General features: G+C 40.8%; 1 protein-coding gene across 1 annotated transcript in view; it reads left to right on the forward strand.

Annotated features, from left to right (window-relative positions):
* LOC107574864 (ankyrin repeat domain-containing protein 50-like) overlaps positions 1 to 14,614 on the forward strand; it is a 23,452-nt gene extending 8,838 nt beyond the window's left edge. The window contains exons 4-5 of the mRNA XM_016261297.1: positions 10,226 to 13,767; positions 14,286 to 14,614. Of these exons, the coding sequence (XP_016116783.1) occupies positions 10,226 to 13,764 (3,539 nt within the window). The 3' untranslated portion in view covers positions 13,765 to 13,767; positions 14,286 to 14,614. The remainder of the gene's footprint in view (positions 1 to 10,225; positions 13,768 to 14,285) is intronic.
* Positions 14,615 to 14,991: the final 377 nt, after the last annotated feature.

Consider the following 14,991-nt stretch of genomic DNA (forward strand, 5'->3'; position numbering starts at 1 on the left):
GGCAGGTGCATGCGTGTGTGTGTGTTTGATAAAGGAGTTTCATCACTGCGGGGATGAGTGTGTGTGTGTGTGTGTGTGTGTGTATGTGTGAGTGTGTGAGAGTGTGTGTGTGTGTGTGAGAGTGACTGTGTGTGTGAGTGTGTGTGTGTGTGTGAGAGTGTGTGTGTGTGTGTGAGAGTGACTGTGTGTGTGTGTGAGAGTGTGTGTGTGAGTGTGACTGTGTGAGAGTGTGTGAGCGAGTGAGTGTGTGTGTGTGTGTGTGTGTGTGTGTGTGTGTGTGTGGTGGCTCACAGTAAACATCCGTGACCAGTAAACACTGACCGTAGTTCACTGACCAGAAGTTCAACCAAAATCCCGAAGTGGTTCGTGTCCAGCATTAAAATCAGATGCATTAAACCACAGATTATAAACACCTGCTCTAAAGTCAACATGACATCAGCATTCACTTTGCTTTCTGAATAACACGTTCCTGCTCTTTTTGTGCACATTATTGCGTTGTCTGCTAATATAAGGCTGCTGGTGGCGAATGTTAATATTAGCTAGTAGCATCATGGCAAATACAGCGATGATCCAATCAGATTCACACTGAGTATTCTGTTTTGCTCAGAAATGCATAGTTTTATTAATCAAGGATGCATTAAATTGATTAAAAGTGAAACAAAACCTTTATAATGTAACAAAATATTTATATTTCAAATAAACGCTGTTCTATTCAACTTTCTATTCATCTGTGATTCCTGAAAAATAAAATGCATCAAAGTTTCCACAAAAATATTGTGCAGCACGACAGTTTTTTCAGCATTGATAATAATCAGAAATGTTTCTCGAGCAGCAGATCAGCATATTATACTGATTTCTGAAGATCATGTGACACTGAAGACTGGAGGAATGATGCTGAAAATACAGCTGCGCATCACAGAAATACATTACAGTTTAACAGATATTCACATAGAAAACAGCTGTTTTAATTTCATACAGAGATGTTTACAGGCATGAAGCGACATTTGAGTGTTTCTGAAAGCGTAGAGTTGTGTTGAGCTCTTATAAGGCATAAGAGACCGTTTATGATCTTCATCACGTTATTCAGAGTCTGACTGAGACGCTACTGGAGTCGGGTCAGATGTCAGATTCGCCCGGCTGTGCGACACGCACACGCTTATTCATTAACACGTTTGACCGTTAGCAGTGTTTGGGTGTGAGGGCCAGATCACACAGGGTGTGTGACCTCTGTGCCGTTCCCATGGTGACGGGGGCTCGGGGTCAAAGGCTAATCTCTGGGAAACAGTGCAGAACTGTCATGTGCCGCACTGCTGCTGGTTTAAATGACACAATACCAACATCTAATTTAAGCTGAAATACCAGTGAAATTAATTATTCTTAATTTGAATTTCGATACTTGAGCAGCACAACTGTTTTCAACATTGATAATAATCAGAAATGTTTGTTGAGCAGCAGATCAGCATATTATACTGATTTCTGAAGATCATGTAACGCTGAAGACTGGAGTAATGATGCTGAAAATACAGAGAAATAAATTACAGTTTAACAGATACTCACATAGAAAACAGCTGTTTTAAATTGTAATCATCAATTATTATTGATGCTCGGTTATTAATGTATATGTGTGTGTATATATCGGCACAGTGATTAACTAGAAAAACTAAGCTTCATGACAAAAAGTTGACTGTATCTATGTCTCCATCTCCCTTTTTTATGCGCATCTTGAAGCGTCACATCAGAAACGAGTGATGTAATGCCAAATTTAAAAAAATAATAATTCGCAAAAAAAGTTTGAGGTGGTTAATGACTTGTGCGAAAAGAGTTAATGCAAATAATGGGAGATGAAAATGCCTTTTGCAAGTAAATTCCTCCATGGATTATATATGAAAATTATTATATTCAGTGGCTTCTCCTACTTTTACTAAAATTACTCAAATTTAGTGCCGGTTTATCAGGAAGTGATGATTTGGTTCTCTTTGACTCGTTGGATGGAAACGGTACTTATTCGCACATGTTTTATGCAATATTCCAATTTTGTGCATAAGTTAAATTCGCAACTTTGGATGGAAACTAGGGGTGCTCCGATCAGGATTTTTGAGGCCGATCACAGAAAGCAGTATCTGCCGATACCGATCACTGATACCGATCTTTTTAAAGCCTTCTTTTTATCATTCATAACTATTTATAGTGATAATCCAGTCTGGATTTTTATACATTTACTCAGGGCCTGATTTCATTTTTGAAAATGGAGGGAATTCCCCTCTTAGGTGTCTTTCCTTTTGCATTGAAATCTTTATTACAAGCAATCCTGCGGTTCATAAAGAACTGTGTTTTCCTTCCTCCACGAGTGCCATCTATTATTGCCTTGTTTATCTAAAAGTGCTTTTTTCCTTTAAACCTAGCCAAAAAGCCATATGTGTTGACTGTGAAACACAGTAGTACACTTTAATAATATGCATTTATGGTGTAATTACTAAATTTTCGTGTCAATCCATGTTCATATTTACTGCAAAAAATGCGCTGTTACTTTAATTCAGCGCTTGCAGCGCAGCAGTAGACTCGGTGCGGAAACGATCTCTGCACTGCAGGATCGCAACCGTGTGCAGTGAACGCTTTAATCCGTTAACATGAGCACGGAAAGAATACACACCACGTATGCAGTGCAAACTGAGTAATTTGAACCCGGCGTTATGTGTGTGCGCTGCGAGTGTGCATGAGCGCAGTCTCCAGGAGAGCGCGCGAGCGCTGAATGGTTAAACACTGGCCAGAATTAAAAATAAATGCAATTTATAAACTTTAGTGACGATGTGACACTGCCTCGACTGTGCAAGTGACAATTCCTGTGTCAACTGTGCAGCTCGCTTATAGACAGACTGGTGATTTGAAGCCATTTGCATATTTTGAGAGCGAAAGAGAGAGCGTGCACGCAAGTGGTGATTCACTCACGCTGTTTGTGAAATTACGTCTCACACAAGTTGTTTAATGAAGAAATATGAAGGTGAGTACCTCACCTTCAGCATTATAATGATTTCACCCGCGCCGGACTGAGACGGTGCCGCTGCATGTCGTGCCAAACCTCTCACGGCAGCGTCATCAGCTTGAGATCGTTTTTTGAGATCGGCCTTTTTAGAGACCGCCGATCAATCATCCCAACGTGATTATCGGCCGATTGTGATCGGTAGCCGATCAATCGGAGGGTCCTTAATGGAAACCCGGCTTGAAATATGCTTTTGAATTACTCGTATAAAAATGGTTGATTTTTCACTTGCAGTGCTGGGAATCACCACAGATCAGAATAGGATTCATTCGAAATAAAACCGAAATCGCAGTATGGTTTAGTGCGATTACCAATTCACAAAGGCCGCAATTTAATTAAATAAATATATGCACTGCGTGTTTCAGAGTGATGCGGCACTGTGCATTTTATTTATTTAATAGTAGTATTAGTAGTAATATTATTACTATTATTATTTATAGACACTTGGAATTTTCTTCTTTTTTAAATTGCATTTTAAATCACAAACATTATGCAGTTCTCCATTCCAATTTCAATACCACAGAAAAAAAACTAGCCTAACAAATATAAAGTTCAAACATTAGAAGGCAAGTGAACAGTCAGTAAATAAGAACAAATTACAAGCAATACCACAAATAAATAAATAAATAGAACAGTGATACAAATTAAAGCTGCTTTAGATGTTTAGATTTGAATACTTAAATGTAAAATAACATATATTCTTCACTGTGAATAAATTAAATATGTAGATTAATCATTGTTGAGCTTAATTAACATTAACATTAGCAGTTGATAAATTAGGCGCGGCCACTTTAAACAATTTATGGGTCTAATATATATGTATTTGTCCGTTCAAGCGCAAGATGCAGAAAGAAACTCTATATGGGGCTCGCGTGTTGCCCGAGACACGCTTTTCACAGATTTATGCTAAAAATCATTAGGATATTAAGTAAAGATCATGTTCCATGAAGATATTTTGTAAATCTCCTACCGTAAATATATCAAAACTTAATGTTTGATTAGTAATATGCATTGCTAAGAACTTCATTTGAACAACTTTAAAGATGATTTTCTCAATATTTAGATTTTTTTTTATTCCAGATTCCAGATTTTCAAATAGTTGCCAAATATGGTCCTATCCTAACAAACCATACATCAATGGAGAGCTTATTTATTCAGCTTTGAGATGTTGTATAAATCTCAATTTCGAAAAATTTACCCTTATGACTGGATTGTGCTCCAGGGTCACATATGTGTGCGCTGTACACACTGAATGGGGTTGTGCTTGAATGCGTTAGAATCGCTTCAATGTTCACATTGGCAAAGTGTATTTGTCCGGTAAAGTGCAAGAAGACGTGAAATCTGAGCACAGTTTGAGACATTATTGAGACGTGAGATTCCAGAAATCTTTTTTCAGGAGGAACATCGGAGACTTAAACAAAAGTTGAATCTCAGTTGAGATATTGAGGAGATCTCGTTTGTGAAATCTCTCTTTCCTGTGGGAACACAAGCTGTCTGAATACGTGCATGTGAAGTTCACACAGCCGAGTGTTGTTCACAATGGCCACTCCTTATGTAAGCACACCTGTCTGTCGCTCTATCGCATGATTGATGAATTCATTTATGGTGGAAGATCCAGTTTCCTCCCAAACAGCCTGCAGCATCTCCTGAATATAACAGCAGGGTGGATGTTGTTGTTCGACGGGTTTATCAGCAGGTGTTGTAGGGTTTCTGCCGTTCAGACAACACTCTGTGAACAGTGAATGCACTTGCATCTCCAAATGATTTTATAATACAAAATTATTGTATTACGTTATCTGTTAAAGACAAAACAAAACGTGATCTGTTAACATATGTGACCCTGGACCACGAAACCAGTCATAAGGGTCAATTTTTCGAAATTGAGATGTATGCATCATCAGAAAGCTGAATAAATAAGCTCTCCATTGATGTATGGTTTGTTAGGATAGAACACTATTTGGCCGAGATACAACTATTTGAAAATCTGGAATCTGAGGGTGCAAAAAAATCTAAATATTGAGAAAATCATCTTTAAAGTTGTTCAAATGAAGTTCTTAGCAATGCATATTACTAATCAAAAATTAATTTTTAATATATTTAAGGTAGGAAATTTACAAAATATCTTCATGGAACATGATCTTTACTTAATATCCTAATGATTTTTGGCATAAAAGAAAAATCTATAATTTTGACCCATACAATGTATTTTTGGCTATTGCTACAAATATACCCCAGTGACTTAAAGGGGTCCTATTATGCTCTTTTACAAAGTCTTGAAATTGTTTTGGGGGTCTAGAACATGCTCTCATGCTCGGTGGTTCGAAAAACACATAATTTACATTATTAAAATACCTTTCTCTCCAGTCTGGCATGAACGGCTCGATTAGTTCCGGCTTTGATGAAGGTCCGCCTTCTGAAAAACAAAATGTGTTGTGATTGGTTAGCTGTCCCAGTGCGTTGTGATTGGCGAACAGCTTAGACGGTGTTTCAGTACTGCCACGGCCCTTGCTCCGTCTTTCAACAATAGCTTTTGGCGAATCCGGCACTTCTCACGCGTGTTGTGGAAGCTGTCCTCAGTGACACACATGAAGTGACACATGTGACATGTGGCCAAGTATGGTGACCCATACTTGGAATTAGTGCTCTGCATTTAACCCATCCAAAGTGCACACTGCAGCACACAATAGCAAATTGGGGTTATAATGCTCAGGAACAGACCACTGTTTCCTGACATCATCTGCTTTCGAAAGCCCAAACAACGACGTTTGGGCACGGAGGTGAAAAAAAACTGCGCTTCAGGCGGTTGCGCACCGGACGAGAAGCGCAACGTCGTGCCACGTCTTTAAAATTCAAATACTTTATTTTCTATGAGTGTTGGCACGCCGGCGGCGCCGTTCGGCGTCTGTCCGCGGTGCCCAGCTACGTCGTGTTGTACTTGTAAGAATTGTTCTAGACATGCCGAAAATGTGAAGCTACAGCACAGCAGCACTTCTTCTTCGTCGTCTCGTCTGATGCACTAACTCAACCCAGGGCTCTAACCACAACCTCGCCCCTCCCCACCCCCCAACCATTCACATTTCTGTAGGCGGGAATTATTTGTAATGATATTCCAATGAGCCACTTTGTGATATCACAAAGCCCGGAAACCAAACGCTGTAGTCCAAACGAGCCGTTCATTGTAGTTCTTGAAAAGGGATTTAAAAAAAACTAAATCTCTCCCTTTGGAGTGGACTTTGAGATTTGTAACTTTCTAGATCTTTTTTATGCCCAAACATACACACTACACACTGACTAAAATTAAAAAAGTGAAAAAGCATAATAGGACCCCTTTAAGACTTAAGGTTTTGTGCTCCAGGGTCACATATCTGTGTATATACAGCCTGTTTAACCTGCCGCTGTCATCAGTAATAACCAAACAGCAATAATGCTAAGAAAAAAGAAAATCCATGAATGATTTGTTCGTCATTTGTGCTGATTAAATATTAAGTGAAATACTAGAGAATACTTTAATAATTATGGATTAGATGGAACTGGTAGAAAACAACTTTAAATATGATCGCAGTGCAATTATGTGAAGAAAGAGGAGAGATGAGTAAACATTTTTTTTTATGAATGTATAGATTGGATTTATACTCAAATTTATACTTGAACTTTTCGTTCATTGCTTGTAATGTTTGTTTGTTCCCCTTTATTACCTTATATTTGCTTATATGTTTTGAAGCTATATTTAGTTAATAATTCCTAACATAAAATAGTTTTTATTTATTTTTAATAATTTAATACAAATACTTTTTATATAATTTTTAATAAAATGTGTTTAATTGCTATATTTAACATAGTCAAATATAGCACTTATTTCATATATGATGCAATATAGTATTATTGTATTGCATATATAATGTATTCATAAGATTAAGAAGAATTTGGCACAGAACCACATTTTCTTCATTGGAAACATGGAGAACAGGGTCAGGTTGAGCACCGGCATCCTGTCGGGTTTCCTCGACCTCCCACCTCCGATTGAAACTACATGTGTTTGGGAGGATGCTGAAAACATAATGAAAGAGGTTTGGTTGGCTACAGTTCTTTTTTAGAAGACTGAAAAAATGAACGTTTGGGATGCCTCCAGCATTTACTAGACAGTTATTTGTAATCTGTATTCGAACTCTTTAACCAGTGGCAGCTCTCCAAACCCAACATGCCTTCAGCCCACTTAAACAGATGAGTTAGTTATGTGCAGGACCCTCCGGCCAAATAACATATTTGGGTCATCTGTTCCACTGCCCCACTTTTAGTCCCCCTGCAAGGCCCCTTCCTCTTTCAGCCTTTCTATTTCCTTCATCTGGAGTCGCACAGGCTGAAGGCATGGAGACTGTTGTGTGTTTTGAAGGCAGGGTGAAGGTCTGGGTCAGCTAGTTCACTAATGACAAAAACAACCCTCAGACGGGACGGGGCTCGAAGAAAAAACATGGGTTGTAAACTGCACTACATGCTGCTACTATTGACCCGTTCAACACCAACACGTCTGGTTTCGTAAGTAAAGATTTAATCCATTTTCTCCAGAGGGGCTTTGATTTTTAACAATAACAGATACATCTTCAAAGACAGACTTGTTGTGAGCCCTGAGGTTGTTAATCAATTGTATGCTTTTGTTGAACCCATCTGTTCGCATTAAGTCAACTTAATTTTTTAAAGAATCGTGTTTAATAGAATTCATGGTGAAAACTACATTACCCATGATGCTGTAGAGAAAATTCCACCAATCAGAGTCGCAGCGAGCTCTGCCCATTCTCATGAAGCTCCACCCACTCCCGTGAAGCGCCGCAAATTATGTAATCGAGTCACGTAAAAATGCTCTCAAAATACTTGCATATTTGTGTATATACAGTATATGCGTATTTTGCATTGAACTTAAAATGCATTGTTTTTATAGACATAACCAACAACTTTAAATTAATATTTTTATATTTCTTCATCATTTTAATTCGATTAATGTCATTTGAATGCTTAATGGGATTGTAGGTCTTTCCCTCACTAAAGCCATTAAGAACACAGTCTTGTACTTTTGTCTTATTGTCCGATTTACTTTTTTTTTTTGCTTCAAAACAAAGTTTGTAATGTGATTCTCATCTTAGCTTGGTGCGTGGTTTATAATGCTTTAACAAAGACTTTTTAAAAATTCCTATGACAAAAATGCTTCCAGATCCACTGCTGCTGAAAAAGTTGGTGGGCACTAATGCAATCTATAACTGGATATTAAAAGCCAACGGTATGAAGGAGAAGAAGAAAAAAGATGGCATGAAGGCGGGATGATTGTCCACAGGTGTGCCTCTGTTGTCATTCATGCCCAGGTTTAGATTTCACACAGGTTTTATTTGGGGAAACCTCAGCTGTTGATGGCAGCCTCGGGCCTTAAGCACCAAAGACAAAGAATATAACTCCAGAGCCCTTTCAGAAAGATGGACGTTATATAATCTCATTCAAAGAACTTTTCAAACTCATGTGCCTCTGTTGTCATTCATGCCCAGGTTTAGATTTCACACAGGTTTTATTTGGGAAACCTCAGCTGTTGATGGCAGCCTCGGGCCTTAAGCACCAAAGACAAAGAATATAACTCCAGAGCCCTTTCAGAAAGATGGACGTTATATAATCTCATTCAAAGAACTTTTCAAACTCTAAGGGACTGGCCAGGATAGATGTAATCTGTATTCTGTTTTTGTGTTGCTGGTTTGTCTTTTTGAAGGACTGAAACACTTTTCTGAGCTTGAAAAGAGTTTTGTATTTACTTGGGACTGTTGTAAACACGATTCTTTTAGAGAGGAAGTAGGCCTATTTTTATCCTCTTTCCCATAGACAATTGACTCGTATAGATTATATGAATGAGCGACCAATTAAATTACATGGAAAAGGAATGTTTTGCTGCTCTCCCACCAGTGGGGCTGCAGAAAGTTTGAGATGTGAACGGCCTTAGAGGAGTTCATGTTTTTTCCTTTCCTTTGACCTCAGCGTGTCTGAGTCCATGGGAACTGTAAATAAAATATGTGCATAAAATGCTCGATCTGCCCTTTGGGCCGCTGTTAAACATGCATGCCAACCCTGAAAAAAAAACTATAGAATTTGCACTTATCTGAAGCAGAATGCCTTGACATCTGTTGGCATAAGTACTTGTTTGTAAAACCCTTGGTTCTGCCTTGTTTTTTTTTGCAAAAGTCTCTTTACAGTTTATGTGAAACTCTCGAGTGTGCCTCATACTTTGTGAAGTTGCAGATGTGACCTAGTTCTGCCACAGGAATCATTACACGCCTTGTTTTATTTTCTAGAGAAAACAAAGCAAATTCCAGTCATCTTTTCTGCAGGAAAACTGCCTTTATCTGTCACTGCTGAACTTGAGTTTTGTATATTGTGCATGAAGATGAAGGTCCCTGTGTGTGTTTGCAAAGCTGCTGATACAGTTGAGTGCACAAGTTTACATTCCTCTTGCGGTATCTGCAAGATGTCTAACATTTAAAAAATAATGCATTTAGTTTTTTTAAATTTAGTATTGGCTTGATGAAGCTGTTTCACATATCAGATATTTTCCACAAAGCAAAAGAACAACTGAATGAACATAAATGATCCTGTCTTGAGTTGTGAAGCTGCCACTGTTCTTTAGAAAAAGCACATTTTGAGATTTTCACAATTGAGGGACACACATACACACAAACTATGATAGATGCAAACATTTATTAATAAGAATATACTAGGAACCAAGGGGGTGAACACCTTTGTAAACAGGAAGAAAAATGTATATTGTTATTATTTTATCTTGTGGTAAATATAATCTTTATCTCATATATTTGTGTTTTTGAACACATCTTTCCAAAGCTAACCTAATTTGTTTACGTAAAACTTAATCTTTTATGAAAACACCTGTCAGATTGTAGCTGACATCACCAGATCAAATATGCAAAGTCAGTGTTGTCTGCTCGTGTCCCAGTTTTCTAGAATTCAGTAAATGCTATGACTTAATCCACAATTTATGTCTCAAATTTTCAGGCTGATAATCATAGCTATGTATAGCTATCAGCTTACTGATTTTTTTTTTGTTTCTTCATGGAGACATGTCATGTGTAAACCTCACTGTGACACTAGCAGTCCTCTGTATGGACTTCAGGCCAAACTAATCACCTTTTGTCTCTGTCCTTGTAGGATTCCGTAAGATCAGCCTAGATGACCTACGGAAGGCCTACATTGTAAAAGATGTGCAGCAGTACATCCTCCACCGCCTAGACCAGGAGGAGGCCCTGCGACAACACCTTACCAAGGAGACAGCAGAGATGCTGAACCAGCTTCACATCAAGAGCAGCGGCTGCTTCCTGTACCTTGAGCGTGTTCTTGATGGAGTGGTTGAGAACTTCATCATGCTGCGGGAAATCCGAGACATCCCGGGGACACTGAATGGACTATACCTTTGGCTCTGCCAGAGACTGTTTGTCAGAAAGCAGTTTCCCAAAGTCCAGCCCATCCTTAATGTGATTCTGGCTGCCTGCAGGCCACTGACTGTCAGGGAGCTCTATCATGCAGTCTGGACTAAAAACATGACTTTGACGATGGAGGATTTTCAGAAGAAGATGGACATTCTCTCTAAGTTGCTTATTGATGGACTTGGCAGTACTAAGATCTTATTTCACTACAGCTTTGCTGAATGGCTCCTGGATGTTAAACACTGCACACAAAAATACCTTTGCAATGCAGCAGAAGGACATAGAATGATGGCCATGAGTTACACGTGCAGAGCAAAGCAGCTTAAGCCTCTGGAGGTGCAGGAGTTTGCCTACCACCTGATCAACTCGAACCTGCAGATTGAGCCCTTTAATCTTGCCCTTTGGATGGTGTGGAATGGCACCCCTGCTAAAGACTCCCTGTCCACTTCAATCCCAAAAGAACAGGAGGTACTCCAACTACTGGTCAAAGCTGGGGCTCACGTCAGCAACGAAAATGACCACGCTTCATGCATTTTGCAACAGGCCTTGGAACGTGAGGACTCAATTCGAACTCTACTAGATAACGGTGCTTCTGTTAATCAAACTGACTCCAACGGGAGAACTCTTTTAGCCAATGCTGCATACAGCGGGAATCTGGATGTTGTGAACCTTCTTATCTCCAGGAGAGCCAACATGGAGTTGGAGGACAGCCTTGGACAGACAGCACTTACTCTGGCAGCTAGACAGGGCCACACCAAGGTGGTCAACTGTCTCATCGGGTGTGACGCTAACATCAATCACACAGACCATGATGGCTGGACTGCCCTTAGGTCTGCAGCCTGGGGAGGTCACTCGGAAGTTGTGTCTGCGCTCCTGTATGCAGGTGCTAATGTGGACTGTGCAGATGCTGACAGTAGGACTGCCCTGAGAGCTGCCGCTTGGGGAGGTCATGAAGATATCGTCCTCAACCTCCTTCAGCATGGAGCCGAAGTCAACAAGGCAGATAATGAAGGACGAACGGCGCTGATCGCTGCAGCGTACATGGGTCACAGAGAAATTGTAGAGCATCTGTTGGATCATGGGGCTGATGTCAACCATGAGGATGTGGATGGCAGGACGGCACTCTCCGTCGCTGCTCTTTGTGTGCCAGCCAGCAAAGGTCACGGTGCCGTTGTGAGCTTGCTGATTGACCGTGGAGCCGAGGTAGACCACTGCGACAAAGACTGCATGACCCCACTTCTGGTGGCTGCCTACGAAGGCCATGTGGATGTGGTTGATCTGCTTCTAGAAGGAGGAGCAGATGTTGATCACACTGATAACAATGGGAGAACGCCTCTGCTTGCTGCAGCGTCTATGGGACACGCTTCAGTTGTCAACACTCTGCTTTTCTGGGGTGCAGGAGTGGACAGTATCGACAGTGAAGGCAGGACTGTGCTGAGCATTGCATCTGCACAGGGGAACGTGGAGGTTGTCCGAACTCTGCTGGACAGAGGACTAGATGAAAACCACAGAGATGACGCGGGCTGGACGCCATTGCACATGGCCACTTTTGAGGGACACAGACAAGTTTGTGATGCTCTCATTGAACAAGGTTCCCGCTGCACAGAGGTTGACAACGATGGACGTATCCCTTTGATTCTGTCTGCTCAAGAGGGTCATTATGACTGTGTGCACATCTTACTGGAGAACAAGTCGTGTATTGACCAGAGAGGGTACGATGGGAGAAATGCTCTCCGAGTTGCAGCGCTAGAGGGACACCGAGACATTGTGGAGTTGTTGCTGAGCCATGGGGCGGATATTGACTTCAAGGATGCAGACGGTCGCCCAACTCTTTACATCCTGGCACTTGAGAATCAGCTGGCCATGGCGGAGTACTTCCTTGAAAACGGAGCCAATGTTGAAGCCAGTGATTTAGAAGGAAGAACGGCCTTGCATGTGTCGTGTTGGCAAGGCCATGTAGAGATGGTCAGATTACTGATCAACTACCATGCAGATGTGAACTCATGTGATAACGAGAAACGATCCGCTCTCCAGTCAGCAGCTTGGCAGGGTCACATAAAGATTGTTCAAATCTTGATTGAAAATCGCACCGCTGTAGACCACACATGCAATCAAGGTGCTACAGCTCTGGGCATCGCCGCTCAAGAGGGGCACATTGATGTGGTTCAGACTCTTCTAGAGCATGGTGCAGATCCAAATCACGCTGATCAGTTTGGACGCACAGCCATGAGAGTGGCAGCCAAAGGTGGTCACACATCCATAATCAAACTCTTGGAAAAATACGGCGCCACAAGTCTCAATGGCTGCAACCCGTCTCCCGTGCACACCATGGAGCAGCAAACGCCTGCTTCGCTTGCTGGGAAAGTACAGTCACTCACTATAAAGTCCAGCAGCTCTGGAAGCACAGGAGCTGGCGACATGCATTCTGGAGGTCGAGGACAATCCAATGGACCTATTCATGCTTTTAGCTCACCATCTGAGTCTCCAGACTCAACCGTGGACCGGCAGAAGTCCTCCCTCTCTAATAACTCTCTCAAAAGTTCTAAGAACTCTTCACTGAGGACCACTTCATCCACTGCAACTGCCCAGACTGTCCCCATCGACAGTGTCCATGCCCTTTCTTTTATTGAACAGATCCAGCAGCATTCACTGCCTCGCAGTCGCAGTCGTCAATCAATCGTTTCTCCCTCCTCCACCACCAGGTCCATCGGCACTCAGCCTGGCTCTCCAACCAGCGAGTATGATTGGAGCCAGGTGAAGCCAGGCCTGAAGTCCACCAAAGTGTCCAAGAATGGCCAAAACTGCTCAAACAAAGGAACATCTGGTGAGAAGAAGAAAAGCAAAAATGGCTCTTATTCACAGAGCCAGGTTCTTGAGTACGAACTTACCCAATTTGATAAAAGGCTTGTGATCAATAAGCCGGTGTCCAACATTGCAGTTAAAGATCCTCAGTGTAAGATCATGGTGGGAAGATCCAGCGCTCTGGATTCTGTCCAATCGCAGGAGAAGTTTTACATTGAGCCCCAGAGCAGTGCAGAGAAGAAGAGGAACGGCATTATGACCAACCCCAACTACCACCTACAGGGAAACCAGGTTTTTCTTGGGAGAGTTTCAGTCCCCAGAACTGTTCCCAGCAGGGGCCACCAGGACCTTCTGGACAATTACCCAATAGGGGAGACTGAATTAAGCTTGAAACAAGCCCTACAGCTCCAAATTGAAGGATCAGACTCTGGGTTAAACTGCAAAAAAGAGACGCCATTATAACTGGTGAGTACATGACATTTAAAGACTATTGCACAGTAGTTCAAGTTGAGAGATTTTGTGGCTGAAAGCACATTTGTGACTTACATTCACAGTATTAGATTGTCATGTCGATTTACAGTGTATTATTACACAGTGTTTATAGCAGTGAGTAATTTATATAAATATATCTAGAGTATAAAGCTTTTGCCTTATAAAACCTTGTCAGTGGTTCTCAAACTATGGTACATGTACCACAAACTTCTAAATGCTACTGTTGTGGTATATGTTTGTTTTTTAGATGCTCTTCTACTGCAAAGGGCAGCGTGATTTATCTAAACAACAGGAATATTAGTTAAAATCTGGTCTTTGTTGTTAAATACGTTGGTTTTCAATGAAACTTGTCGACTAGGTGGTGCTTGGGCACCTTGATTCGGTCAAAGGTGGTACTTGGTCTGAAAAGTTTAAGAACCACTCATCTACGTGTTGTGAGAATGCCAATAACTTCTTAAATACTGACTCAAGAAGTTTTGATGCCATTTCAGATGTCTTAATCCTAATTCATCATTCAGAAAGAGACTGTGCCAAAGTGAACGCTTTCATCCGCAAAATAACTGAAACCATTTTCCACACTTCTCTGTGGAACATCTCAAGAAGAAAGGAACGTGAGAGAACCGAAGACGGATTATTGCCCAGCGGTGATGCAAATTAATACTTGTGCCTGTCGATGCTCCAGCCTTCTTGTGGTGACCATGATGCACACAGATGCTTTTAATTGAATGCATTAATATTTAATAGGCAGTGGATGCACTTTCTTCCTTTGTTTTCTTTTTTGAAAAAAATAAACAACTAAATTGTATTTAGTTTTTCTTTGCCTTTTAATGCTTTGTTTGTTTGTTTATCAGAGTTTACTTTAAAAAAGAAATGTACATTTTTCTGTTTGTTTTGTCTTGAACTGTATGAGTGCAACTGACAGCAATGTGCCGCTGGAGTACGTTGTTTCCTTTGACAGATATCGCAAACTCTCCGTCGTATTCACATCTTTGAATCTCTTACAGTCTCCATTAGTCCTTCGGTGCACTCATAAAATCACGAAAACAGTCTTAGTTTACTCTTCACACATATTTATTTCGGAGAAAAAGCCGCTTCCATGTGTGCTATATTTGCTAATATCATGGTGCTATGTTTTGACGTTGCCTATTATAATTGTTTTTATTATTAATTTTGAATCACAAACATCATTTTAACTCT

This window comes from Sinocyclocheilus grahami, unplaced genomic scaffold (assembly GCF_001515645.1).
Source record: "Sinocyclocheilus grahami isolate Dianchi unplaced genomic scaffold, SAMN03320097.WGS_v1.1 scaffold2365.1, whole genome shotgun sequence".
In the NCBI taxonomy this organism is placed as follows: domain Eukaryota; kingdom Metazoa; phylum Chordata; class Actinopteri; order Cypriniformes; family Cyprinidae; genus Sinocyclocheilus; species Sinocyclocheilus grahami.